At 50.0% G+C, this 27,129-nt stretch overlaps 12 protein-coding genes across 12 annotated transcripts; 7 read left to right on the top strand and 5 right to left on the bottom strand.

Moving 5' to 3' along the window:
* Positions 1–107: 107 nt before the first annotated feature.
* On the bottom strand, positions 108–1,612 carry PSV08DRAFT_216039 (thioredoxin-like protein). The gene is made up of 2 exons (XM_014228881.2): positions 780–1,612; positions 108–729 (listed from the first exon to the last, which is right to left on the bottom strand). The coding sequence occupies exons 1-2, from the start codon at positions 1,213–1,215 to the stop codon at positions 392–394; spliced, it is 774 nt and encodes a 257-aa protein (XP_014084356.1). The 5' UTR covers positions 1,216–1,612; the 3' UTR covers positions 108–391.
* Positions 1,613–2,525: 913 nt separating this feature from the next.
* PSV08DRAFT_243877 (uncharacterized protein) lies at positions 2,526–3,577 on the top strand (the record flags this gene model as incomplete). Its single annotated transcript, XM_014228882.1, has 3 exons — positions 2,526–2,823; positions 2,885–3,325; positions 3,375–3,577. 3 exons carry the CDS (start codon positions 2,526–2,528, stop codon positions 3,575–3,577), a joined length of 942 nt encoding a protein of 313 aa, XP_014084357.1.
* A 534-nt stretch (positions 3,578–4,111) lies between these two features.
* Positions 4,112–5,539, top strand: PSV08DRAFT_216034 (uncharacterized protein; the record flags this gene model as incomplete). Its single annotated transcript, XM_014228883.1, has 4 exons — positions 4,112–4,309; positions 4,377–4,447; positions 4,500–4,533; positions 4,580–5,539. 4 exons carry the CDS (start codon positions 4,112–4,114, stop codon positions 5,447–5,449), a joined length of 1,173 nt encoding a protein of 390 aa, XP_014084358.1. The 3' UTR covers positions 5,450–5,539.
* A 1,358-nt stretch (positions 5,540–6,897) lies between these two features.
* PSV08DRAFT_195299 (uncharacterized protein) lies at positions 6,898–9,000 on the top strand. Its single transcript, XM_014228884.1, has 3 exons — positions 6,898–6,991; positions 7,084–7,821; positions 7,903–9,000. Exons 1-3 carry the CDS (start codon positions 6,958–6,960, stop codon positions 8,853–8,855), a joined length of 1,725 nt encoding a protein of 574 aa, XP_014084359.1. The 5' UTR covers positions 6,898–6,957; the 3' UTR covers positions 8,856–9,000.
* Positions 9,001–9,791: 791 nt separating this feature from the next.
* Positions 9,792–11,939, top strand: PSV08DRAFT_216029 (major facilitator superfamily domain-containing protein). The gene is made up of 5 exons (XM_014228885.1): positions 9,792–10,275; positions 10,325–10,483; positions 10,534–11,199; positions 11,248–11,547; positions 11,598–11,939. Exons 1-5 carry the CDS (start codon positions 9,880–9,882, stop codon positions 11,838–11,840), a joined length of 1,764 nt encoding a protein of 587 aa, XP_014084360.1. The 5' UTR covers positions 9,792–9,879; the 3' UTR covers positions 11,841–11,939.
* A 188-nt stretch (positions 11,940–12,127) lies between these two features.
* Positions 12,128–13,609, bottom strand: PSV08DRAFT_216025 (FAD dependent oxidoreductase; the record flags this gene model as incomplete). The annotated part of the gene is made up of 1 exon (XM_014228886.1): positions 12,128–13,609. The coding sequence occupies one exon, from the start codon at positions 13,607–13,609 to the stop codon at positions 12,128–12,130; it is 1,482 nt and encodes a 493-aa protein (XP_014084361.1).
* Positions 13,610–14,354: 745 nt separating this feature from the next.
* On the top strand, positions 14,355–15,788 carry PSV08DRAFT_216022 (uncharacterized protein). The gene is made up of 2 exons (XM_014228887.2): positions 14,355–14,488; positions 14,545–15,788. Exons 1-2 carry the CDS (start codon positions 14,381–14,383, stop codon positions 15,454–15,456), a joined length of 1,020 nt encoding a protein of 339 aa, XP_014084362.1. The 5' UTR covers positions 14,355–14,380; the 3' UTR covers positions 15,457–15,788.
* Positions 15,789–16,291: 503 nt separating this feature from the next.
* On the bottom strand, positions 16,292–17,647 carry PSV08DRAFT_267429 (uncharacterized protein). Its single transcript, XM_014228888.2, has 2 exons — positions 17,451–17,647; positions 16,292–17,392 (listed from the first exon to the last, which is right to left on the bottom strand). The coding sequence occupies exons 1-2, from the start codon at positions 17,611–17,613 to the stop codon at positions 16,404–16,406; spliced, it is 1,152 nt and encodes a 383-aa protein (XP_014084363.2). The 5' UTR covers positions 17,614–17,647; the 3' UTR covers positions 16,292–16,403.
* Positions 17,648–19,579: 1,932 nt separating this feature from the next.
* On the bottom strand, positions 19,580–20,692 carry PSV08DRAFT_384421 (uncharacterized protein). Its single transcript, XM_014228889.2, has 3 exons — positions 20,311–20,692; positions 19,764–20,171; positions 19,580–19,711 (listed from the first exon to the last, which is right to left on the bottom strand). Exons 1-3 carry the CDS (start codon positions 20,596–20,598, stop codon positions 19,619–19,621), a joined length of 789 nt encoding a protein of 262 aa, XP_014084364.1. The 5' UTR covers positions 20,599–20,692; the 3' UTR covers positions 19,580–19,618.
* A 511-nt stretch (positions 20,693–21,203) lies between these two features.
* PSV08DRAFT_384417 (glycoside hydrolase) lies at positions 21,204–23,086 on the top strand (the record flags this gene model as incomplete). Its single annotated transcript, XM_014228890.2, has 2 exons — positions 21,204–22,468; positions 22,555–23,086. The coding sequence occupies 2 exons, from the start codon at positions 21,204–21,206 to the stop codon at positions 23,084–23,086; spliced, it is 1,797 nt and encodes a 598-aa protein (XP_014084365.1).
* A 168-nt stretch (positions 23,087–23,254) lies between these two features.
* On the bottom strand, positions 23,255–25,027 carry PSV08DRAFT_172228 (uncharacterized protein; the record flags this gene model as incomplete). Its single annotated transcript, XM_066091860.1, has 3 exons — positions 23,255–23,676; positions 23,737–24,841; positions 24,893–25,027. 3 exons carry the CDS (start codon positions 25,025–25,027, stop codon positions 23,255–23,257), a joined length of 1,662 nt encoding a protein of 553 aa, XP_065949817.1.
* A 630-nt stretch (positions 25,028–25,657) lies between these two features.
* On the top strand, positions 25,658–26,986 carry PSV08DRAFT_267408 (emp24/gp25L/p24 family/GOLD-domain-containing protein). The gene is made up of 4 exons (XM_014228892.1): positions 25,658–25,913; positions 25,982–26,189; positions 26,240–26,427; positions 26,490–26,986. The coding sequence occupies exons 1-4, from the start codon at positions 25,716–25,718 to the stop codon at positions 26,505–26,507; spliced, it is 612 nt and encodes a 203-aa protein (XP_014084367.1). The 5' UTR covers positions 25,658–25,715; the 3' UTR covers positions 26,508–26,986.
* Positions 26,987–27,129: the final 143 nt, after the last annotated feature.

Genomic DNA, 27,129 nt, shown 5'->3' with positions numbered 1-27,129 from the left:
GTGAGGGCAAGACATCATCCTAGGTATCGCTACTTCGGAGTTGGGCAAGGAAAGGTGGGGGGAAGGTGGGAGTGTGCTTTCCTTAAAGCTGAGTGACTCTCAGTTAGGCAATCACTGAGGTAAGTGAGAGCAGCATTCGGAGCCAGGTGAAAACGGAGAAAAGTAAAGGAACACAACATCAAATGAAACTATAGAGGGTATATCCATCACACCAGACGGACCACAAGTGGGTCCATAGGTATTGCGCCAATCGAGATGCATAGGGGTATACAAACCATTCCACGTCCACCCTGATGTTCATCATGCAGCGCTCTGACGCTGGAAGAAGCCACCAAAACATACGGTTGATAGATACATGACAAAATAGACTACAAAGCAAGCACAGTAGGGTTTACGCTGCCCTCCGTTGGCGCTTTGCCTGTGGACGGGCGCCACGATGCTCGACCTCGGTGATACGGCTGCCGCCCATCTCCCGGACCTTTGTTACAAGAGCATCAGTCTCGTCAAGCTCCTGCATTTCGTCGCCGCCTCCAATACTCTTGCCCATGAGCAGTACGTTGGGAACAGTTCTGCGGCCAGTGGATTTGTGTAGGAAGGCTTGTAGTTTCTCGCCCATGGGGTTGAGGTCCAGCTCGACAACATAGGGCTTAGGAACAATGTTGTATTTCTCAAGCAGAATGTGCTTTGCCTTCTTCGAGTGGGGACAGTAAGACTTTGAAAAGATGATCACTAGAAGAGGTTAGTAACTGCGCACAAGAGTTGACATATCCTAAACATACTCGGACTCTTTTTCAGGATCGCATTGAGCTCCATCTCGACTTCATGGTCCTCGGGGGTCTCATGCTCCATCATGGCAGCCTGATCGCGAGGCCTGCCGCCTTGTTGAGCAACGCCCGGTACTCTGTCGCCATCCATCTTGACGCGGCCTGCTACACCCTTCTTGTCTGGGCCTTCGACGCCGGCTTTCACTTTGGCGTACTTGTCATCGGCATGCTTCTTGGCCTGGTCCTCGGCAGCCTTGAGGCGCGAGCCAACACTCTCTGCATCGCGCTGTTTGACGGCTTCTGCATACTCCTTCTCCTGCAGCGCCTGCTGCGTCTTTGTGAAGAAGTCGGACGATGTTGTCTGGCGGGCTCCTCTTGACATGTAGAAGAGCACTGTGATTGTGACGATGATGAGGATGACAGACAGCCTCATGCGACGCTGTGACGGCATGGCGGCGTCGATGACGTTACTCGTCCGGGTCGCGTGGTGTTTGTGGTGCGCCGTGGGATGGGTGAAGTGGTGCGATTGCTATGCGATGCGGAGACTATCGAACACCAATGGCCTGGGGTTGTGTTGGATCTGGTAGGTGGGCCAGTGTGGGCGTGTGATATGATTGTCAGGATGGATGTGTGATGCCTGAGGTGGTGGTGCTGGGCGCCGCAATAGCCAATGGGGAGGGGCCAGATGCGTGCTGAGCTAACAAGGACAACAATAGGCAGAAGTATCGGATCGGGGTGCAATTGTGTGTGTTTGTGTGTGTGCGAGGAAAAAAAAGAAGCACGCGTTGAATGCGCTGTGGGCCACGGCCGTATCTAAGCGTGTGGAGTTGCGAGGGCGCGATGGCAGCTATTTGGCGCTGCGTTTGGAACAAATGCGGAGACGAGATGAGGTGGCCCTGGCCTCATCGATCCTTGCCTGTCCTGCCATCGCGCCACTTGCCTGCCCAACCAACACCATGCTGTGCGACAACAATGCTCCTGTCTGCGCCCCCAACATGTGCGCAACCTCTGTCGTCCCTGTTTGAGACGCCAGGAAACACCAAAGCGCCCGACGTAAGCACCGTAAGACGCCGCGTCCAGAGCGCAAGGCTTGCTGTATGTATGTAATACGCATCCTCGTTGCACTATCAGCACCAGGCCATGCGACGGGAGTCTGGCAAACGCAGCCCACGCTACCTCGGTCCGCAGTACGAAGTCGATCATCCACTGCGCTTTTCCCGCTTTTGCACAAACAGCCTGGGCCTCAGCCCGTCTGTCCCCTGACTAGCCGTGGCTATGGATCCGGCTATCCTGGCAGCCCGTGACAGCGCGTTTGGCTTGCAGAGACCAGAGCAGGGCAAGGCAGGGCAGAGCAAATGCAGCCAATGCCGTCAGTGGCCATGGTCCTCTCCCGCCGAAACTGCCATGGCGCCGCACCTGTCTGTGAGAAGTCGACAGCACACCGGATCCTCTACCTGATCGAGTCCTCTGCTCTAAACTGCACCCTCAACTGTCGGGAACGCGTCCGTTGTCTGCTGCCCCAGTCTTGCTCTTCCGACACTCGAGCTGGACGCACCCCGCACTTGGTATCCACAAAACCGGTTGCTGTGCTACAACTAGACTAGCGCCCACCTAGTCCCATTACGTGTATTCCGCCATCCCACGAGCATCACGACGGTATTCCGAATTAGTTCGAGTCTATATAAATTCGCAACTTGCCATTGATACTGGCCATGCATACATTTGTACAAGCCATCGAGTTGCAGTCCTTCATCTTTAACCATGGCCCCAACTCTTTCTTCGACTCCCATCTCCGTCGTCCCCTCGGCATCCGAGATCAAGAATGGTGCACTCGGCCAACGCAATCTCGAAATCGCAATTCGAGCTCTTGCACGTGACGGCCTTGTCGTCGTAGAGGACATGGTCGATCATGCCGTCTTGGACCGTCTGAACAAGAAAATGGTCCAAGATGCATATGAGCTGCAAGCGCGGAAGGATAGCCCCTTTAATTACAACAAGGGCAATATCCAGCAGGACCCGCCCATGACGGAAGAGTGGTTCAGCAACGAAATCTACATCAGTAAGATTTCCTCCCGTTAAACTTTGTGGCTGCAAGACCAAACACTCATGTCACCTCGTAGACCCAATTGTCACCCAGGTGACATCAACCAAACTCGGACCCAGACCTTCTCTGCAATTCATGTCGGGCAATACAGCTCTGCCCCCTACCAAAACATCCCCCCCTGCGTCCCAGCCGACTCACAATGATGCGGATTTCGACCATCCCTCGATCCCATTCGCTCTTGTCATTAACGTTCCCTTGGTCACCATGACTCCTGAGAATGGTTCTACTGAAATTTGGCTCGGTACGCACAATAACACCACTATTGCCGACCAAGAAGGCGAACACGGTGACCGCGCTAGCGGAAGAATCAAGAAACACCTGCTCGAGGCTCGTAGGGAGATTAGGCCACCCTCGCAGCCAGTCGTGAAGAAAGGCAGCATCATCATACGTGACCTGAGACTCTGGCACGGAGGAAAGCCCAATCTTACTACCGATCCTAGAGCGATGCTTGCTATGAGTAAGTTTCCTGCTTATATGCAACATGTTGCCAGTCTCACTATTTATAGTTCACTTTGCGCCATGGTACCGCAACTCCATGCAAGTCGAGTTTGCTGAAGAGCTTGCTGAACGACTCTTGCCCGAGAAGACAGGTCTGAATATCGCTGCACAATACATTCCCAGCGAGCAATTGCTCAAGAATTACTTGAACAGATCGTACGGAAATGCATACGATTTTGACCAATCAGACAAGGTTGAAGGGATCTTTTAGGCTAAAGCATCCTACAACCACGTCCGATTTGAGGGTTTCGCAGCGTGATTTTCAAGGTCAGCACAGGACATGCAACATTCCGGTTTCATCTCTAGATTAAAAAAAAGACCTCCAGTTCCGTTGCAAATACATCATATTCTCAGACTATACTTCATGATATCAATTGAATTGTTCCCGCCTTATTAGACGATCGAGGAAGTATGTCAGCACTTTTGCCAATGCTTGGTATTGGCGCAGGAACGACGGTGAATTATTATTGGTGGAGCGGCTTACGCTCGTCGCTCAGTAAGCCGCCAAAGGCGTGTCAGCGGATACAAGCAGTCACTGCCTTGGCAGTACTGGAAGAGTATCATAATCAGCATCAGCATCAGCATGTTTGGGCGAGGTGTCTTCTTTCTCTTCAAGATTAGTCCTACTCTCAATGTGACGCCCCTCTCCTCTGCGCCTAGTACTAGGCACCGCCGACTAATCTAACATTTGTTTTACTACTCCAATACCCCACACATTTACAACATGTCTATTGCTTTAGAAGGGATGGAATTTCGCCCAACTATCACACAGCCAATTGTCAGTGTGGAAGCTGGAGATGCAACAAATGGCTTCAAAACAGCGCTGGCTGTCGAAGTGCCTTTGATGGTACTAGCAATCAGCACTGTGGTCCTCAGAGTCTATTCAAGATTAGCTATCAAGAAAAAACTTGCTGCAGATGACATTTTGATACTGCTGGGCACGGTATGTTTGAGTTGTGCTAAAGAACCCAAATCACATCAACAAATCGCCGTTGCTAACAACGAGCCAGGGAGCTGCTTTTGCACGCACCGTCATATCGTGCATGAGTGCAGAGGATAACTGGGGCTATGATAGAAAAGGGTCCGTCTGCACCAGCTAATGGCATGGCGAGTCATGCTGATCGTTTTGATAGCCCTGATCGAACATCAGAAGTACCATACTACCAGGTAGGACCCATGCTACATCTCAGATTACCACGCTAATACCCAAAAGCACATCTTCGAAAGACGTATCGCTTACCTCTTCGCCGTTACTTTTACTCGATTTTCAGTCCTTGCATACTATCTGCGCATCTTCCCACCTGGAATGGCATCGCTCCGAAAATGTTGTTACATTCTTCTTGCCATGGCCCTTGCGCTCTTTATCGAGGTCCTTACCGTACTCATAGTATACTGCGAAAACATCGGCAAGCTGTGGACCAATGACTGGCTCGAGTTCACCGGATCGCAATGTTTCAGTTCCGCCGTATATAGCTATTCCGCGGCCATTGGCGACAGCATCATTGACAGCATGATATTCGCCCTCCCAATCGTATATGTCTGGCAGCTTTCCAAGCTGAGACTCCGCCAGCGCCTCGGTCTCGTCATAATATTCGGCCTCGGCTTCACCGTATGCGTAGTCGCCCTCCTCCAGATCCCCTTCATCAAGCGCCGAGAAAGCAACATGCAGTACTTTGGCTCCGCAGTCAACATTCTCATCTCCATCCAAATCTCCTTCGCCATAATCGCCGCCTCGCTCCCCGATCTCCGCGCCCTCATAGCGCGAAAATTCCCTCACTTTTCCCCTCTGCACCACCGCAGCTTAGCGACAAACCGCGGTCGCCATCCCAGCGGAGGCTCTGAGAGAGGCAGAGTCGGCGTCTGGGATGCAGAACAAGGCTCTCCAGCCCAAGGCGTGCCAGAAGAAAACGCCTGCCCAAATCCCGTAGGCAAAAAGGTATTTAGGAAACCAGACTGGCTGCGCAACAGCATACCCGCAAGTTTAATGTCCACCATGATTACGCAGAACGAAATCACAAGGGTTTTTACCGACGAACCCCCACTTCCGCCTCAGATACCCGAGAAAGTCAAGACACCAAGTTGATAAACTGTGTGTTATTTTTTTTGCGCCCAATAGATGATTCGCACGTGGCTAGCGATGCGATGCGAACACCGCCGCCGCCGCCGTCACGAGCGGCATAGTATGTGGGGACCAAGGTACGATGCGTGTTTCAAAAGAAAATCTTTACCTTTTACCGAAAGAGGTACAAGGGGGATACTGCAGTTTCTGTGGAAGATGTGCATGAGGTGTGGGTTTCCCTTTTTTTTATACTACTGCTACTAGACTAGTGGAGGGAAGCACATGGTGGGGTTCGTTTGATAGGTGTCGCTTATCAACGGCCATGTGCCGATGAACCAGGAAGTCGCAATAGCATAACATTGCATGCGGGTGACAACTAGTCTTGCAGTGCTCCGGGGCTAAATTGGGTAGTTGCTTAGTAACTAGATGGGAGGATGATCTTGAGATTTGCATAGGAAGCTATTGCCCACGAGAAAAGAGAGAGAGAGAGAGCTTTCTCTCCAACAACGTGCGAGTAAGGAATGCAAGCAAGGGACGGACCATAAAAGCGACACGAGAATCGGGCTTACAGAATACCCGTGCCCAAAAAGATTCATAGAGAACTTTATAGAGGATAGAATAGACCCTGAAACCTACTTACCTCCCGCATAACCCTCGTACCCACCCGTTACCCGACCCCCCACTCTTTCCCCTCCTCTCATCCGACACACAAGCAACCTCCGGTCCCCGTACTCGCACCCCATACCCGAACCCCCTCCACCCATCCCATCATCCCATTCCAGTCCTATCTCCCGAATCTCATCACCGAAACCCAAAAATAACCCCAACTACCTCTTCAACCCCTCCCCCCCCCCTCTCTCTTGCTCTCTCCACAAATCGGCTACCGCCCGACGGGAAAAAGCCAAAGTAACAAACTCACTAGCGTCGCTCACTAACGCATGCAGTGTAACCACTCGTCCTCTCTCCCTTTCTGCCCTGGCCAGTTATGTTGGCTTACTCAACAGGACATCAGCAAAGTGTTTTTATTTTATGGAACTAGGGACGCTAATGCGGGCACGGACTGATTTGCGGGCAGGAGGGTAATGCAGGGTATTTTTTTTGGAGAGGGAGGGCGGGTGTGATGGTTCTGTGGGTATAGTGTTGAACTTTTAAAACTATTCGTAGCTGGGACTTGCTTTTTAACATGCGTTTGTGTGGGCGGGGTATACGTAGGGGAATATGTTAAAGACAGGTGTGTTAGAAACAAAGCGTGTAAGTGAAGAGATGGCCATGCTTTGCTTTGCATTATCTTTGTTGGCGTGTGATGATAAGCGTGAGCGGTACGATGCTCACATGCCTGATGGAGATGGCGTAAGATCGAGTTTGGGTAAAGTGGGTTTCTTGGGTTGAGGTAGAGGCCGGGGTAACACGGCGGGTGGGACGTGGGGGAATCGTATAAATTTCGAGGTCCGCGGCTGGTGAGTACTGGATCTAGAAGTTAGTTAACAACAAACTTTGAACTCAGGTCAGAAGTACTATTGTTTAGTCGTCCAATGGCTTCGTCGTACGATTTCATCATTGTTGGCGGTATGTTTTTCTGTCTTCAGCCTTGATTCAATATGCACAACCTTGTTCACTGTTGCTTCAATTTCTTTACTGATACTTCTCTTCTTTCAAAGCCGGTACTGCGGGACCCCTGTTGGCTGACCGCCTCACTCATACACGTGCTACACCTCGCGTTCTGCTTCTTGAAGCTGGCCCTGCGCCCAGCGGCCCATACTTGCGCGCTCCGTATCACCGCTACCATGCGCCCGCGCTGCGCCCAGATCTGGACCATGGCTATATCACCGAGCCCGAGGAAGCGTTGGGTGGACGACAGATTGCATATACGCGCGGAAAGGGGCTGGGCGGGTGCAGTATGGTCAATTTCGCAGTATACCTATATGGTAGCAAGAGGGATTATGAGCGGTGGGATGAGCTTGTCAATGATGACGGAGAAGACGGAGAAGGCACCTTCAAGTGGGATAACGTAAAGAGAGCATTTGAGAAGATTGAGAATTTCGACTCCTCGGGTTCAAAGACGTATCGTCATCTTGCCGACCCTTCAACTGGCCAGCATGGGACCAAGGGCAAGTTAAATGTTGGGCTACCGCCCATCCTGGAGACAGCTGTCCAGCCACAGATGGAGGCGCTTATGCAGGCGGGGGAGAAGTTAAATTTGGACCCAAACTCTGGAGATCCAGTAGGCATCAGTATTTTTCCAGCCACGTATGCTAAGCAAGGGAGGTGTACGAGTGCGATTGCTCATTTGACTGATCCACCGAAAAATCTTGAGGTTTGGACGGACGCAAAGGTGACGAAATTGCTATGGGAAGGGAAGAAAGTCGTTGGGGTTGTGACAGAGAATGGACGAGAAGGTACGTTTTGGTCCCTTTTTCGTACTTCGACTAAACATGGAATTGGTTATGGAACCAGAGCAGCAAGGCGCTGATATAAAGTAGCAACCGCCAAAAACGAAGTCATTATTTGCGCCGGCGCAATCGATTCACCTCGGCTGCTCCTTCTCAACGGTATCGGACCCAAGTCCGAACTCGAGGCCCTCGGAATCGAAGCCAAAATAGACTTGCCTGGCGTGGGCAAGAATCTCCATGACCATGTCTTGACCTTTATAAGTGTTGAAGTTGATGGAAGTGTCAATGACAAGTACGCCTTTGAGAGCAATCCCGAAATCGTCGCCGAAGCAGAAAAGGCCTGGGAAAAGGATCATTCTGGCGCCTTGGCGATCCATAACTCGGCTCTATGGGGCGGGTTTCTCAAACTACCAGGACTGGAAACATTCGACGAGTACAAAGCACTACCCAAAGATTTCCAGGAATTTCTTTCAAAAGACGAAGTCCCGACGTACGAGCTGATAGCAAACTCGGCTCTGTGGCCCCCTGGAACGAAGCTCACAGAAGGAAATACATACATGACCTTCATTGCTTTCCTTATGAATCCGATGTCGAGAGGCAGCGTGACTTTACGATCCAAGGATGCAGCCGAGAAACCCGCCATCAAGCTCAACTACCTTACTCACCCGTATGATGTCCGTATATTCCGCGAAGCAGTCCGAAACACATGGAATAAACTTGCCACCTCAACCGCCCTTGCACCATACATTGTGCGCAAAATCCTTGCCCCAGAGTCAATGTCGGATGAATCCATTGATGCGTTCGCGAAAGAGAACGCCAGTACGGTGTGGCATGCGGCTGGTACGTGCAAGATGGGAAAGAACGACGATAAAGAAGCGGTGGTAGACAAGAAGTTCAAAGTACGGGGTGTGGAAGGTCTGAGAGTGGTGGATATGAGTGTTGCGCCAGTTACGACCAATAATCATACGCAGGCGACTGCATATCTGATGGGGCAGATTGCCAGCGAAAGGTTGATCAAGGAATATGGATTGGACAAGTAGTTTGAGAGAAGGTCCCAGAGGAGATGGTTGACACTCGAATTAAGACACCCTTAATGTTTCTTCTGGTGTATTAGGTGACACGATGCGACCATTGTGACCTTGAAGTAAGGGAAAAAGCAAAAGAAGTAACACGGGCTGCTCGTACAGAAGCGGCTGAAACTCTCAGACGTGTCAAAGAAAAAGTACAAGTCCATTGTGGTAAAAGGTGGCAATTGTACAGCGGAATTGCGAAGAGGGAATCGAATAGCTCAGAATGACGTGCATGACTTGCCGCTATGCCAGAAACGGCATGGTCATGCATGTTGGTGAACGGTGAATCTTGTCAAAGTGGGGGGCTGGGGGCAAGATCTCGGTATGGGCATGGCAATTGACTCGCGATGCAAAAGCTAACCAGTGTACCCCATGGCAATAATGAGTAGTGGAGAAGGAGGCGACAAGAAGCGTGCCCTGAAATGACGGGTTCACGGCATGCACTGCGTAACCCTCAGCCTTGGGCGGGGACGGCTAGTCTGGGCGTTTCAATTGTTCGCTACCACGCCCGTTCCGCCATCACGCTATCATAGAAATACAAGCCTAGTCAAGAAACCTGCCATGACACAGCTGCTAGGGCATCTTTTAGCCATGGCAGAGATTTCTGCGACACGGACAGACCGAGAGACGCGCTCCCACGTACGGACAAGGCCTAGTGCCGCTGCTCAACGATGTCATACAGTATGCCAGGGTGATAACATGGCAACCAATGAGCTCTCCGTTGCTAAGCGTCTACCGCCTCGGAGCCTGATGTTGTTGGACGGGCGGTAGTTGCATCAATGAAGAGGATTCTAGCATCCACCGCTTAGACCCGTTTTCACCAGTAGCTCGAGCGTGGCGCCGAAGGGACGCACTTCCCCACCCATATAACACTCTGTTCCACAGTACCGGCTTGTAACTTGCCATATCCACGCGGCGACTTGACCTCGTCCATCCTGCACGCAAGTCCCTGCGAACCAGCTTCTGAAAGCCGGTTCCGATATCCACGGCCAACATGGACGTCAACCATCCCGAGCATAAACAAGATCACGTCACCGGCGACGACAAATTCCCGGTCGATACGTCGATTCCCGACCGCAAGACTGAAAATTCTAGCGAAGATGAGAAAATCGTTGCGACCAAATCTCCCCCTCAGGTTGAAATTCCCATTTACAATGACGTCGAGCGTGTCGATCAGACAGACTTATCCTTTGCTGCAATTCTCAAGGGCACTGCCGCGAACCCGCTTAACATATTCGAAAAGAAAGCGGCACTCATCAATGTTGAAATAGACAAGTTTGGAATGGGCAGGTACCAGATATGCATTTGGTTTCTTTGCGGTTTCGGCTACTTTCTTGATCTTGCATGGGCACAAGGTGTTGGTTTGATCGTCACTTCCATTTACCAAGAAGTGAGTATCCGAAAAGTATTCAATCGTATATGCCTGACATCAGTAACAGATGGATGTCCCTGCACCGGAGCAAGGAAACATCTTTTCCATTGCAAACGCAGGATTGGCTGTCGGTGCACTCTTCTTCGGCCTTGCAGTAGATGTTATTGGTCGCAAATGGGCTTTCAACTTGACTTGCCTGATTACTTCGATCTTTGGACTCTTGTTGGTAGGTTTCCTGGTCTCGAAATCAACTCTCTTTGTCTGATATTTAACCAGGCTGCTCCCAAGTTCAACTATAGTGCGATATGTGCTATCTACTTTCTCGCATCGCTAGGCTTAGGAGGCAACATTCCCATTGACGCTACCATTGCTCTTGAGTTTCTGCCACACAACCGCCGTTTTCTCGTTGCACTTCTATCCATGTGGCAACCTATTGGAGTCGCCATTGCATCCGTCATCGCCTATGGTACGACAGCAAAGTGGCGCTGCGATCCTAACCTGCCTTCTTGCGTGAGCGCGGGTGAGGGCGAAGCTTGCTGTACGGTCGACGACAACATGGGTTGGCGCTACAACGTCATCGTTCTCGGCTCCATGACATTGGCGGTATTCTTCCTTCGTTTCTTCGTCTTCCGTTTTCACGAATCACCCAAGTTTTTGCTTGCTAGGGGCAAAGAGGCTGAAGCCATTGAGGTGCTCCACAAAATCGCAAAGTTCAACAAGCAGCCGCCACCAACGCTGACAGTGGACATGTTTGCTGCTATTGATGATGCAGCTACCAATGCAACATCCGGTGCACATGTTAGAGCAGAAGTACCTGCGGGTACTAAAGCGACAACCAAGAAGGTTATTCAAGGCTTCGGCAAGGAATTGAAGCGTCTTAAGGGCATCTTCGATAACAAGCTATCTGCCTACATCTTCATTCTACTGGCACTCACATACATGGTAAGTAGGATAGCCCAAATTTGTGTCAGCTTACTAAGTATGTCCTAGGGAGACTACTGGTCATTCAACCTTGCAGGAGCTTTCCTCCCTATCATCCTCTACAACAACAACGTCTCGGATGGCAGATCAAGCGTGAGCGATACTTACGAACAGTATATGATCATCTACTTCCCCGGTATCATTGGCGCAGTCCTCGCGCTGTTTTCCGTTCAGATGCCATTGCTAGGCCGCAAATGGTCGCTTGTCTTTTCTGCTCTATGCCAAGGAATTTCTATGGCGATGTACACCCAAGTATCTTCGACAGCAGCCTATGTTGGTCTTAATGCTCTCGAGTACATTATGCAAACGGTAAGTGCTTAGAAATCTATATATGCATCCAAGTACTGATTGAGTTGCAGTATTTCAACGCTGTTCTGTATGCGTCTGCCCCAGAACTCTTCGATACCACCTACCGAGGAAGTGTCAGTGGCATACTGTCATGTCTCGGTCGCATAGCTGGAATCGTCGCACCATATGCTGGTGCTCAATTCCTTGCAGAAAAAAGCGCTGGTATCCTTTGGCTAGGTGCTGGTGGTATTTGGCTTTCCGCACTATTGATGTGCTTCCTGCCAGTAGAGATGAGAAACAGACAGATGTTCTAGACGCATACGACACCTTTTACAGCACTGTGTTCCGATTCAAGAAGCCATTCCTGATACCCCAGTACTTTAGATTTCAATAAAATACATAGCAGTAGACGCAGGCCATGCCAGAGGATATTTTGGTGAATTATATCTGTGCTAGATTCATCACAGCCTATCCTACCACCAGTAATGTAGCTTCTGCAGCCATGGGTTTATCAAGTTAATGCAACGCTATCATGAAAGGAGCCAGAAAGACAGATGATCGCATTCCTGAAACGGAATACCAACTCTCCTCCATATCCAGCTCACTCTTCACCAATCAAATCCGTCCTCCCTCTAAACCGACATTTCTCCACCCTCTCCTTCGATATCAAAAAGCTCTCCGGAAACCACCCTGGCGCGCTCTTGACCCCACCCCCCTCAATCATCTCCACCAACGCCTCCGCCGACTTCAAACAAAGCACCATCCCATGCCCGTTAAACCCAGCCGACACCCATAACCCCCTTTTCCCAGGAACCTCACCTACAAACGGCTGTCCATCCGCCGTCGCGCCCATAATCCCCGTCCACTCGGTCTCCACACGCCTCTCTGCCTCAGCCTCCGACGTCTCGCCCCAGTTCTCGCTGCCGTGGTACCCCGTCAGTGTTTCGCGCAGGTACGCAGAGATAGCCGGGTTGAGCGAGGCGTCGTCTACGATTCCGAATTCGGTTGCGCCGCCGTCCGGGAGGCGCGCGAGACCGCCTCCAATGACGATGTGCTGGCCACCAGAGGGGAGCGGGCGCGGGATCATGTATTCGTAGCCGTCGCGGCCGATGAAGGAGTAGGTTGTAGGGAGTGGGGCGGGGAGTTTGGTAGCGCTGCCTGGACGCTGTACGGTGATTTGGCCGCGCATGGGGACTATGGCGCCTTGGAGTTCTTGGAGGATGTAAGGTGTGTAGCCGTTTGATGCGACAATGACTTGGCTTGCTGAGACGGTATTGTGTTTGGCTATAATGTCCCATCGGGAGATACTGTCGTTGCTTGTTTCTTGGGATGGCTGTATGCTGTCGACTGTTGTGTTTGTGCGTAGCTGCAGGCCTTTCTTGATGCACCTTGATAGTATGCCTGTAGTAAAGCGGTACGCGTGCACGCGGCCTGCGACGTATTCAAAAGCACCCTCCAGCTTCTCTGGTTCTTTCAGTGTAGAGTTAGAGAACTCTGGTGCAACAAAGAATTGTTTTTGGACTTGTGCGGTGTCTTCATAGATTTGGTACCATGCGGCTTTACCGACTTCTTTCTCATGATCCTCGGTGTCATCACGCAATGCCTGGATAGCTGCTTTCCCCGCCTCAAAAGCAGATTTATCGTAGATAAGGTCGACGGTATTGCAAAGCTTGTTTTCGCAGTCGATGCCCAATTTCCCGGCTAGTTGATGCGTTTCGACGATGTTTGCATACTCCAGTCTTGCGATCTTGAGCGCCTCTTGTTTGCCGAGGGCCTTAGCGTGTTGCATATAAGTCCGATAACTCGCTGCTTTCGTATGTCCACCATTGCGACCTGTCGCACCGGAACAGATTTCACGTGCTTCAAACATCACTATACGTGCACCTGGTCTCTTTTCGAGAAGGTTGTGAGCGATCATGGCACCCGAGATACCAGAACCAATGATGGCATAATCATAAGGTTTGGTGAACTTATCGGTCTCTGGTTCGATGACATTGGCAAGAGGCGATCGTGGAACTTGCCAGTATGAAGCTAGAGGGTTTGCGATTGGTGGTAAGACAGGGATACTGGCTCGTTGCTCCATGGTAGTTTCAGATCGTTGACAATAAGATTGTTTCCGTGATGTTTCAATAGAGTTGTGTAATTTCTGAGTCGATTTCAATCTTCGCGCATGTCAAAGTACGTAGTACAAAACCCTTATGGGAAGAGAAAGGTAAATGTTATGGTACAGGCCGAAGGTGGGGTTGGATACGGGCCGGCTGCACATTCTTCTTTGAGTTAGACACGTCGACTGTATCTGCCACTGTAACCTGGTAAATCCAACAACACAAAGACTATTATTAAGTCTCGAATACTGAGATTTGCCGTGTAAAGAGTTTTACCATGGCTAGCTATGTTCTTCATATCAGCAGCAGATATCCTGATCTGGTAGTAAAGACACCGAAGCAAAAGTTGAAGAGATATGTGGTAAAGCTCACTAGTAATAACATCTAGCGAGAGCGTAGTAGTGACTAAGTAATCATGATACTATCAGCACATTTGTATTTGTATCAGCGTTGAAAACGTCCCGACAAGAGCAACGAGTGTGGATCTCTTTAAACCGCTGACATGCATGCTTATTGGCGGAAACATCGGGGCAAAGACAGCCGATCGCGATATGCAAAGATTGAATCATTATTCCAGAGGAGTTTGGAAGATCTTTTTTTCAATGCAAAGGCTATCGCAACTGTCGTCGCAGCTAACCCGCCGTCCCAAAAGCATTGAAGACAAGGTGGGCATAGACGGGACGGCTAGTAATTCTACCCCGCTTCAGATCGACCACGGCAACTGTGCAACCGTAAACACATACCCCAACATGGCGAAGACTAAAGTCGTTGTCACGCGCCAGCTCATTGATGAGGCCCAAAAATTACTAGATGCGAAGAACGAGAGCTTAGAGATTGTGCAATGGCAGTCGGAGAAGGTAAGTCCACGTTCCGAGGCAGCAAGTCTGCAGACGGCTAATGTGCATATATACAGCCCTGCGACCGATCTTGGCTCCTGCAAAACGTCAAAGGAGCAACTGGAATTCTGGTGATGTTAACAGACAAAGTTGACGAAGAGCTTCTAGAGGCTGCCGGGTCTCAACTGAAAGCAATTGCCTCTTTCTCCGTCGGCACCGACCACGTCGACCGAGATGCTCTGAAGAAGCGCAACATACGTCTTGGCTACACTCCAACATGCCTTACCGATGCTGTTGCAGATCTCACTGTCATGCTCATTTTGATGGCGCAAAGGAGAGGTGGAGAGTCCATTGCCAAAGTCGCCAGGGGCGAGTGGCCGCAAATGCCATGGCACCCTCTGCTCATGACGGGTCCACAAATCAGAGGCTCGACAGTGGGGTTCCTAGGCTTCGGAAGAATCGCACAAGCTTCCCTACAAAGACTCTTGCCATTCGGTATTAAGCGCGTCATCTATCTCACGTCTAAGCCAGGACAACCCGCCAGAGAGGACCATTTCGGTTTACTCCAGAATTCTAGCATTCCCATCGAGCCGGCCACAAACGCTGATCAGCTCGCTCGAGAAAGCGATGTTGTAATTGTTGGATGCGCTTTAACTCCATCGACTAAGCACCTAGTCAGTACGGACTTCTTCTCCAAGATGAAGAAGTTATCCGTCATCGTCAACATCGCTCGGGGCCCCATCATCGACACTGATGCTTTGGTCAAAGCACTAGATGAAGAGCAGATATTTGGTGCTGGCCTGGACGTCATAGAGAACGAACCAAATATTACGGCTGATCATCCGATCTTGAAACAGCCGAGAGCTGTGCTTGTACCACATATTGGGAGTGCGACAATAGAGACACGTGAGCAGATGGCTACGGAAAGTGTGAAGAATCTACTTGCAGGGTTGTCGGGAGAGGAGATGATAAATGAGTTGCATCTTTGAGGTACGACAGGATTGCATTGATGGATTGCAGATATTTCAAGATAGTCATCTGATCTACTGCTAAGAATTCATCGCATTGGTACTATTTGAAATTCACGAAAATCATTTCAAAATATTTATCGATGAAGCGCTCTCAACGGTCTCAGCTTCCCAGGTGGTGATGGAATTTTATGGAAAGTGTAGTGCTTCACATACCCCTTCATCCTCGACGACTCCCTATGCCTTTTGTAACCTTAACTTTAACGCATCTCCGACTCTTCTGCAAAATGGTCGCTCATCGAATCGTTGCAAAGCCGCATATATGAGTGCGAATGTAATCCAAAACTCGATCATTGCCGCAGTGAAGACCAAGACGATCAGCGCAGGGTGCATCTTGTGAATACAGTAGTTCGGCTTGTATATGAATTTCGATACAATATTCGAAAGAGTTCTGGAATGTTCAGGACAAGAGATGTGTTTCAGGGATTTGATACTGCAGTTCGGTTAAGTATGAGGATGAGCTTCGATGTTTGTTTCGTTTTCAGGGTCGCAATGAAAGCCCACTGGAAACTCCAGTGAAGTCAGGTCTTTCGTCCGCTTGGAGACCACTTTGTTGATCATATGATAGATATTCGGCAGAAAAGAGAGGGATTTTACGTGGGTCTCTGCATAAGTTGTCAACATTTATTACGCAAGTACAGAGTACTGAAGAACGCAATGGTAAAGCAAAAAAAAAAACTAAGAACAGCAAGACTGTGACTCTTGTTTCTATTGCTGACATCCTCAAATAGTGACTGCAAACAGATCCAACTGACATGTCACATTTCATGCACCTTTTTCTTCCAATACAACATTCAAATGTCGCGTATTCCGCGAATGTTCATATTGATCATTGAATATTAGGCTAAGGTATTGACAAAAAAGTCTCTCTTTATCTACACTGCGCCTCCCAAAAAAATATAGGCCACTCAAATGAGCTTAAAGCCGCCAGGTACTTGCGTCTGGAACACGCCTTGTGGATCATACTTGTCTGCGACCCTGTACATCTTCCTCAATTCCTTCTTTCCGTAGCTTCCAAGGGGGTCTTGGAACGATGCGGCAAAGTTGAGATACTTGTAGGGGTGGTAGACGCCCTCCTTCTTGGTAATGTCCTCAACTAGCTTCACAAGGTCAATAAGTCCCTCTTCGAAGCCATCGGCTGCGGCAGCATCTTCAAAGGTGAAGATGATTTGTAGGAAAACGAGGTCCTTCTCGGGGGTTTCCTCTGGCCCGAAACCGAGACTGTTTGGCGCGGTACCGTTTCGTGGAGGGGCGGGAAGAGCTTGGAAAGTAATCTCAGCAATGGGCTTTGCGGAAGCGTACTGCTTGGAGATCTCGGGGACAATCTTGCTCCACATATCGTTGATGCTGTGCATGACAGTAGGCGAGATCTTGAATGAGGTGGTTGCCCAGATGGTTCGTTGAGGGTTTGCGGAAACTTGTCGCGAAGCATTCCTCGTGTGCTCACTGATGGGAGCCTCGACTCTGCCGTTCATGACCTGCGGCTGTACATCGACGATTGCTTTCAACGCACCCGGCTTCTCTGTTGGCTTGGTGTGCCACATGATACTGACTGGGTTGAAGGTACCAGCTGTGTGGTTGTATCGCACAGTAACCCAACCAGCTGCATACGGATCGTATTCACCACTCTTGAAATCTGTGTACGCTGAAAGTAGAGCTGCAGTAGCATTGGGGCCGTACACAGTTCTGCCACCCCAGATTGAGCGTGCAGCATACGTCTTGAGGTCGAAGCGAGTGACAATACCAAAGTTGTTCTGACCACCTTTGAGAGCGGCATAGAGATCAGAGTTGGATGTGGAGTTTGCGTTGACAAGCTTGCCGCTAGCGAGTGCGACTTCAAAGTTTTCCACTGCATCACAGGCCCACCCGTGTTCGGGACTCAGGAACGAAATACCTCCTAAGAGCAAAGTTAGTTATCAGACTTGATGGCTTTAAGAAAAGGCAATTTTACTTACCACCAGTCAGAAACCCAGCAGTTCCTACAACTCCGATACGTCCACCCATAACAGTGCGGTTGCGCTTCTCAGCGGTATCATAAACATCTTGCCATAATGCTCCAGCACCAACTCTTACTACTTGGTCACCTTTCGCTACCTCGACCTTCTTCAAGCTCTGCATATCGATCGTAACGCCATCATCGATGTTGTTGGATCCCGCATTTGCATTGTGACCTCCACCCTTGATGGCAAACTTGGTGCAGTTGGTTTGCGCTAGGATTGAGACAGCCGTAGATACATCTTGCGATGTACTAGGACGTACGATACAAGAAGGATGTAAGCGAAGCTGGAGAAAAGGATATGACTGAATTGAAGCGTTATAAGTTTGTGCGGAGGGATAAAAGGTGTTGTTTGGAAGAGCAGATGACAACTCCTCGCATGCATTACATGAAGATGAAGATGCAGACACTGTGCTGACGAGCAAGCTAATCGAAGAGACTGCTAAGAAACGCATCTTGGACCTGAGAAGGATTGAAGTGAGCGAAATTGCTTGAACGTTCTTGCAAGCACCAGAGCGTCTTTCTTCTTAAACATCTTGCACAGTCCGGGAAACAATACAAAAAAACATGTCCGAAGCAACAGAGCTTCCTGGTACCTTAGCGCCTTAGTCGCCGGTTCCCGAATACGAGACTTAATATGTGGCGCTTGCATTTTCCGCCCTGTTTGGTCAGCCGCAGCTGACATGGACCTCTGTGATTGGCTGGCCTGAGCGCGGGCATCTAAATCTGGAAGTAAAAGCAGACAGTGAAGTTTACACAACATGCTTATACCGACCGTTTCGCATCGCAAACGCGGGGAGCCGGGGATAGTTCAATACAGCGATGCGGAGATGGGCGTTGAAGGGTCCATGAAGTAGGGTATATTTAGCGAAGTCAGCGGTGAATGCATGAGAAATCGGCACTGCCGCATCAGGCCCGACATCGTGAGGCGCAAGAAGAGAGACATGTTGGTACCACGCTAATTGTTGGAGCCGATTGCCGGGATCATCCAGCAAAGATGTGGTGAGGGCGCTGTGGGCAGATCATAGTCAGTTTCGAATGTTTCTTGTTCACTAGTTTGTGTAGATTTTCTTTTGATCCATCAAAACACCCCTGAATATCTGTCATTGCAACTTTTTGAGATCCATTTCTGGAAAATGCTTCAATATTCTCTCCTGTGGCGTTGTATCTCGAGTAAGCGGTAGGGTCTATTGATTACGGGCGAATCATGCTGGAGCCTTAGGTTGTTAACCACTTTCTGTTATGCCGTATCGTCGGTTGATGCTTCGAATGTAGTCTTCTTCCAGATTGTACTGATACTATAAGAAGCTCATATTATGGTACAATGATCAAGAAATGCCGGAGTTTCTTTCAACACTTCGGATGTGATTTCAACAGGCACTAATGTTGAGGGACGCTGGGAGTCAACGATCGTCAGTCACAACCTTTCCATCGCTGAAGTCTCGTCTAATTTCCCCTTCATTTCATGATCTTGTTGATTGCTTTTAGGGAAACGCCCGGTGGCAATCAACAAGCATGAGAAAATTTCGCGGCCTATTTAGCCATTCCGTTGAGAACTCCGATGCCATAACACCATCGTGTTGTCAGCTAGATATCCTGATAGGTACCCTCATCTGGTAAGGAATTGCATCAAGGCCCATTGTTATAAAATGCATATAATGATAACGTGAGGCCTAAGATCTGCAAACTCTGACTCCTTTTTCTCGTGTGGAACGCTTGGGATCGGCAAAAAAACTTACTTTTTGACTTGGAGAATGCTTATCCGAAAAAAAGTTCGACCCTAAAGTGGCAGAACATACCGATGAGGTATCTGTAGGTGCACGGAAAAGTTGCACAAAAAATCGGGCCCCTTCCCAGCAATAGAGCGGATCTTCGTTGCAAGATTGAGGGAATACCTATCAAGGTATCAAATAACGTCACTAGAATTTGGGAACCAAAATGTTTTGATACATAGATTGTTCGTGTGGGAAAAATCGGTGACCAGAATGAAGTATCGATCTAATATGGCAAGCAGCTCACGGGCCGATAAAGCGAGCTTTCAATGATTTCCCCAGCATTTGGATATTCCCATTCCGGAGACTAAGAACATTTGCCATTCATAACGAGAAAGAGCTTTCTCAAGTTTCGCTACGATTCTCGACCTGGAGTGAAGAGCGATATTTGGCCGATAAAGAAGATTATAATAGAGAATATTGCGACAGAGCTATATGCGACGGCAACCTGAGCGAGTGTATCAGGGGACTGTACCACAAAAATGACCGAGCCAGCGTACCTTGGTATTGTCGTCCCAGACATACGGATGATCCAAATGCGTGGTTGCGGACCACACATGCAGGAACATGCCGACAATCATGCAAAGAGTGGCCGAAGTGAGAAACATAACGGGCATCTGCCAAGTAAAGACCTGCAGATGGCTAGGTGCTCTGCGACCGGTTTTTGAGGAATGTCTTCTCTCGCCGTTAGTCTTCTGAAGAATTTTGCGGATGTTGGCGAGTCCGTCACGGTGCGATGAGAGACGGTGTAGTCGAACGGTTTGATCGGCAGCCGTGAGAATACTGAAAAGCGAAAGAATGATACCGCAGTACCAGGACGTCCTCACTGGCCATGGTGACTGTTTGCCATTTGGCAAGATAGAGGGCCAGCTTCCCGTAGACGTGAGGACTCCAGCCAGAAGAGCGGACTGTAACATGTCAGCTCAACATTGATCTTCAAAATTCTTCCAACCACAAATAGGTTCAAACCATTCGTTGCTCCCAGTTCCTGAGGCATGATCACACAAAGCACGTGGGATTACGATAAATCTTGATTCTCGCACGTACCACAACGCCCACAAAGTTCAGCTCACTTAGTCTATTATCTCTCCACTTAATGGTAAGATCATCCTTCTCATTCTCGTCTTCAGTGTTCAGCAGAATCTCAATAGGATCATACGTGGTCGAATCTGGAGCGTAGATGCCGCCACCAAGGAATCTGAGCAACCGCAGTACCGACCATCTCCTTTTGTCAGAATCAACGTCATCTCCGATCCTTTGGTGTGAAGAACATCCAAGGAGTGGTGTCCGCGAGCCGGAAGAGCCTCTATCCTCGACATCTGCCGAATGTGTCATAGCTCGAAGTGATGCCTCGGCTTGGTAGTGGGGTGTTGGTGGGACTATCAATGACGACGTGTATCCTCAATATCGGACCGACAGACATGCGCACAAAAAACGAAAACAATAAGTAGTTGAAAAACTGAGTGGAGGTACTTGTATTAAATGTATATCATGTAGCAGTTTGTTACCGGTTTCTGAAGCGGGTAGTAGATCTCGTGCCCTTTACAATGACGCAGTACCTACGATATTTTATTCCAACCAATCAACCTGCTGTCTGGGTTTGCCGATAGAATGGGCGAATCACATTGAGGCACGATCGCACATTGCTGCCGTGACCAGATCCAAGGACGATCTGAAGTGCAAACAGAGCCGACAGAGGAGGAAGACGTCGCTGATTGGTGTGTAGTCGGATGTATCGCCTGCTGTGCGGCAATCGGTCCTGCACCCCACCCCACCCCCACTCCCACGCGTTGAGATGCGCCGTTTGTATGGTGCCTCGGAAAAGGTCCACAAAAAGCAATCCCCTCTAGCGTTCATAAGCAGAGACGACACATGGCCAGATTGGACGGGCTACATCTTTACAACACCTCATCCTGGATCAATTGCTGGAATAAATCAAAATGTCAGCCGTTGCACAGAAGAAAGATTTGTATGTCGGCACAGACAAGCACCGATGGTGGAAGGAGGCCGTGGTATACCAGATCTACCCTGCCTCATTCCTTGACAGTAACGGCGATGGTTGGGGCGATGTAAAGGGCATCACATCGAAGCTGGATTACCTCAAGGATCTAGGCATCGATGTGATCTGGCTATCCCCAATCTACAAAAGCCCGCAAGCCGATATGGGCTACGACATTGCAGACTACGAAGATATAGACCCCAGCTATGGTACTTTGGCTGATGTCGACAACCTGATCCACGAAACCAAGAAACGCGGCATGAAGCTTGTCATGGATCTGGTTGTCAACCACACCTCAGAAGAGCATGCATGGTTTCTCGATTCTCGATCATCCAAGGAATCAAAGAAAAGAGACTGGTATATCTGGAAGCCAGCAAAGTACGACGCCGATGGCAACCGTCAGCCGCCAAACAACTGGGCACAGATCTTGGGAGAAGCCAACTCGGCGTGGACATGGGATGAAAAGACACAGGAGTATTACCTTTCACTCTTCACACCGGAGCAGCCCGACCTCAACTGGGAAAATCCTGATGTCCGTGAGGCCGTACATAACATCCTCCGCTTCTGGCTAGATCGTGGCGTCTCCGGTTTCCGCATGGATGTCATCAACCTTATTTCAAAGGTCCAAACCTTCCCCGATGCACCAATCTCAGTCAAAGATGCCAAGTACCAACCAGGCGACAAGTACTTTGCCAACGGCCCCCGCCTACACGAATGGCTCAAGGAACTGCGCCGCGATGTCCTGTCAAAGTATGACACTCTGACCGTAGGCGAAATGCCCTTTGTCCGCGATGAAGACGAAGTCATCAAAGTCGTCGGCTCAGAAAGCGGTGAGCTGAACATGATTTTCAACTTCGACCTTGTCGACATTGACAACGTTCCTGGCGACTTCAAGTACACACTGCACCCCTGGGACGCACGCGATCTCAAGAAAATCGTAAACAGACTACAGCGTCTGATGCTTGAGCGTGACGGTTGGAACACACTATATGTGGAAAACCACGACCAGCCCCGCAGCATAAGCAGATATACTGACGACAGCGATGAGTGGCGCTCCTACGGCGCAAAGCTGCTCTGCCTTATGCAGACAACCCTCGCCGGAACCCTCTACGTCTATCAAGGCGAGGAAATTGGCATGCGCAACATACCCAAAGAATGGGGCCCAGAAGAGTACAAAGACATTGAAAGTATCAATTTCTTCAAAAAGTACGTGTCCCCATCTTCTCCCCTAACCTCCTTCCATCCCTCCCCCTTTTGTATCTCGAAACGACGCTTTGAACTAAACGACCCAGATACCGCGACCTTTACCCCAACAACCCCGAAAAACAAGCCCTCGCAGCAGAAATCATGCAACGCAAAGCCCGCGACAGCGCCCGAACACCCATGCAATGGAACGCCGACTCCCAAGCAGGCTTCACATCCGGAACCCCCTGGATGCGCGTCAACACGGACTATCCCGCCATCAACGTCGCCGAGCAACTCGCCAACCCCACGCCCGCCCCCGGTACTCTGTCCGTCCATGCGTTCTGGAAGCGTGCCCTGGAGTACCGCAAGGAAAACAAGGACGTTTTCGTGTACGGGGATTTTGAAATGCTGGATATGGGACATGAGAAGGTTGTGGCGTTTAGGCGGTGGGGCAAGGATAAGGCGTTTATCACTGTGCTGAATTTTAGCGGTGAGGAGGTTAAGTGGGGAGGTTTGGGTGAAATAAAGGTGAAGAAGTGGGTTGCGGGGAATTATGATGAGAGGGAGTTGGAAACGAAGGCCAAGAGTGGGGCGTTGGAGTTGAGGGCTTGGGAGGGGTTGCTGGGACTTTTGGAGTGAAGGTTGTGTAGATTACTATTGTACTAGCTAGGTATACGTACAAATGAGACAGCCTAATTTTGAGGATACTCGAGGGAACCTAGCATACATCTTCTTCTCAAAACATGCAGCTCGAAGCTACATGGCCATCGGAACAAGAACTGCCTTTACTCCTTCCCTCCACCCCTCTCACTCTCCTTTCCAACCCGCCTCAACAGTCCCCGTTATCTTCTTCTCAAACACTTCAGGATCCAGCGTCCTACCCGTCTTATCCCGAAACCGCCAACTAAGCCTACTCCACACCATGGAACAGTCCTGCTGCAGGATGCGGGCGATCAAGCGCAAGTCATTGGCTGAAAAGGTGTCATCGGGCTCGAGTTCGATCTCAGCAGGACGAGTCGTGCTGGGCTTGGACTTGCTGGACGTGCTACGGCGCGAACGGGACTCGGATGGTGCTTTGGTAGAGCGGGGGGCTGATGCGGGTTTTGCTGGACTCGGGGGCTGCTGGACGTTAGGGACTGGAACTTCCCAGGTATTCGGAGCGGCGGTTTCTTGGTTGGTAGTGTCCCAGCCGGTGGCAGTATTGGCCTCCGGGTTGTTAGCACCCCAGCCTGATTCAATGGCAGCGCTGGTTTCCTGGTTGGTATTATCCCAGGTTGCTGCGGTGGTACCTGCGGCTGCTGCACCCCATAGATCGACAGGGTCATTGTCCTTGCTATCGCTGGCTCCATCCGTATTGATCCAGACATCTTTACTGTCTTTAGCATCGCTGGTGTCGCCCGTCTTTGTAGGATCACCCGTTTCCCAGGTACCTGTATCATTGGCTTTCTCAGCCTCGCCCTGCTTGTCGTCACTTGTCTCACCGAACGTTCCTCCAAAAGTGCCACCCCAGGAAACATCTGGAACTTCAGAGTCTTTCTTGTCTTCTTCCTTATTGCTGTCTTTGTTATTGTCCTTGGTTCCCTGTTTCTGCTTCTGTTCGTCAAGCCTTGCGTCCTTCTGACCTGCATTCCCTTTACCAGCGTTATTTGTTGCATTGTCAGGTTTCCAGTCCACTGGTTTAACTATCTTGAATCTTGTTCTGCACTGGCCCTCAGGCTTACCGAGGTTACTAGCAATGGTTTTCCAAGGCGTATTCTCTGTTTTCATCTGCAGTAGCTGATTGTCCTGCTCCTTAGTCCATGTGTTTGTATCATCTGGCTTCTTTGCCTCGCCTTCTTCTGCAGCAGTGTTGTTTGGAGCTGGCGTTTCATTCGAATCTCCACTCTCAGTTGCCTGCTTAGTCGCTTTTGCGGCGTTCCTTTCCTCTTTCTTGTCATCTTTCCTCTCTCCTTCCTTTTCGGCTTTCTTCTCATCCTTCTTGGTATCACCATTGGAAGTATCTGCTTGGGTTACCCACATATTGCCAACGTCTCCGGAGCCCCAGAGATTTTCGACGTTGCTGGCTGTCTTCTGGGACCCTTTGTTAGAAACACTGGCATTGAAACCACCACCACCCCAGACATCGTTCTTGTGACTAGGTGCTTTCTTTGAAGTCGACTTTGTGGACCCACCAGTGACCTCGAGATTATCCCAGCCACCGGTTGGCCATTGATTCTCGGCGTTACTAGCAAGCTTTTTGGAAGTAGATTTTTTCGAATGCTCCTTTGGTGGCTGGATCCCAGATGGGACTTTGGCGAGACTTGCGGCAGTCAACTGCGGCTTGCCCATTCCCGTAAGTCTACCCTTGCGTCCATCGCTTGCTGTCCACTCTACCAAACCTCCGGGGGAAGCGACCTAGATCAATTAGAATCGGCAATGGATACAATGTAGTACCTGGTGACTTACCAGTTCAGCCAACTGGCTCTGCCTTCTGGGTCGCGGTGGTAGGGGTGGTAGTTTCGGATCTTTGTATGGTTTATCACTGAACCCGAGAATGTAACCGAGCGATAATCTTCGGGGGGCGCTGGATGGGTCGGGCATGGTGCGTGTACATGGGATATCCGTGTCAAAACTCACAGATGCTGCGAACAAAAGTGGCAAATTGTAAGTAGATTCCAATAGAGGTGAGAGAACAGGGTCTCCACAAACGATCCAAAAAAGGGTCGACAGGACCGGTGAATGTGAGGTAGGCTGCGCAAACGAAATGGAGATGACTCAAGAACAGACAAGACAGTATGACGAGTAGGAAGTGAGATGCTGCAGCAAAGTAGATGTTTCACACGACGAGATGAAGGCGCATTTCACACTTGTAAATAATATCTCCAATAAATTGCTTAATTGTACTATCCTTTTGTCACAGAGTTTCGATATTGATGATATGGTATTACCATCGCCGCAGATCGCCATCATAGCTAGAGTAAAGGTGGTACACGTGATAGCTATGCATTTTTGTAGTGAGAGAACATTGTTTTCACAACTTGAAAAGGTGCTCAATAACCATATATTTTTCTACGCAAAGTCTAAGGGGTATGTCTAGGAAAAAGTGAGATGTGGTTGGGATGAAGAATACGTTCTGAAGAGGGGGGAGATCAAGCTGTCGCTGACTAAGGGGGACGCTAGTGTTCTGGCCCTGGAATTGCGGGCAAGCTGGCATCTCCGTATACGTACTTGGCGTTTCCCCAAATCCAAATCTCGAGCACGACAAAGCAGCACGACAACATTCGCAAACATGCTGTTCCCCTCATTCGCCATTCTCGCGGCGGCGAGCAGTCTACTGTCATTTGCGACAGCGCACAACATCCAGATGAAGGCTCATCAGCGCGAATGCTTCCACGAGCAATTGCACAAAGGCGACAAGATGACAGTCACGTTCCAAGTCGGCGACCGGGAATTTGGTGGCAGCGGGAACCTGGAAATTGATTTTTGGGTGCGTGAGGGAGACACGAGGCTTTGGGCAAGGTCAATTGCAGTGGCAGGACTAACTCAACTTGGCAGATTGAAACTCCCTCTCGCAGCTACCAAGTCCACGAGCGCGGCGTAGCCAACGGTGACCATTCTTTCGATGCGACCGAGGATGGAAAGTACACGTACTGCTTCAATAACGAACACTGGGGCGCCAACACCAAAGAGGTCTCGTTCAACGTGCACGGCATTGTCTACGTCCCCGAATCCGAAGCCCCACAAGATCCTTTGGAGAAGGAGGGTAAGAAGGTTTGAATTGAGGCAAGCAAGGGCAAATGCTAATGGTATCAGTGCGGTCCATGTCGGAGCTCGTAGCGCAGGTCAAGGACGAGGAGATGTACATGAGCACCCGTGAGCGAGTACACCGAAACACTGCCGAGAGCACCAATTCGCGCGTCAAGTGGTGGAGCATTTTCCAACTCATCGTACTGGCAGCCCAGGGGTTCTTCCAGGTGTGGTGGTTGAAGCGATTCTTTGAGGTACGCAAGGCGATGAAACGGACAACCGGCTTATTGGGTCACCATACTAATGTGCTTTCTAGGTCAAGCGCGTTGTTTAAGAGGTGTCTTGTCGGTAGCTTCGAACTCGTGTGGGCGGGATATATCGCTCATCTTCAGCTGCGTTGCCCTGCATTGTTCTTGTTTGTTTGGCGTTGGAGCGCATATTCGGGAGGTCCAGCGTGGCAAAAGATGGAGTACGGTAGAGAATGTATTATGACTCACAGGGCAGAAGACTGGGTAAGGCTACATATGGGCATGCATGTTCGTTTCAGTTTTTGTTGATTTTGCCCTGTTCCATAACGCTCTATGGGTCTGGTTGTGTCTGCCTGGAGGGCTTGGCATCTGTCCGACACGTCTCTTTGGCTGGCTGCACGAGAACAGCCAGGCATTGCCGTGTGGGCATCAAGTCGAGTGGTCGGTAGTCGTGGTGGTGAGCATGCCGAAAGGTGATCAGACGGTAAGCCCACGCAATGAATCGTGGCCATGCCCCCATTTCCACTTTCACATGCCTAAATGGTAAAATAAGCCAAGTAGTACTACCCGTCCCGACAGTCATCGCATTTTCGTTTCACTGCTATTTGCAAGCCAGGCCTCTCTCACATGTAATCTTCGGCCAGTTTCGTAGCACTCTGGCAACTACGTCGCGGGCTCAACGTGGCCCGTTAGCCGTCTGCGACTCCA

This window comes from Bipolaris maydis (genome assembly GCF_028858645.1).
Source record: "Bipolaris maydis strain C4 unplaced genomic scaffold PSV08scaffold_2, whole genome shotgun sequence".
Taxonomy (NCBI): Eukaryota; Fungi; Ascomycota; class Dothideomycetes; order Pleosporales; family Pleosporaceae; genus Bipolaris; species Bipolaris maydis.
Note: the sequence above shows the minus strand (reverse complement) of the source record. Positions and strands in the feature narration are given on the sequence as shown.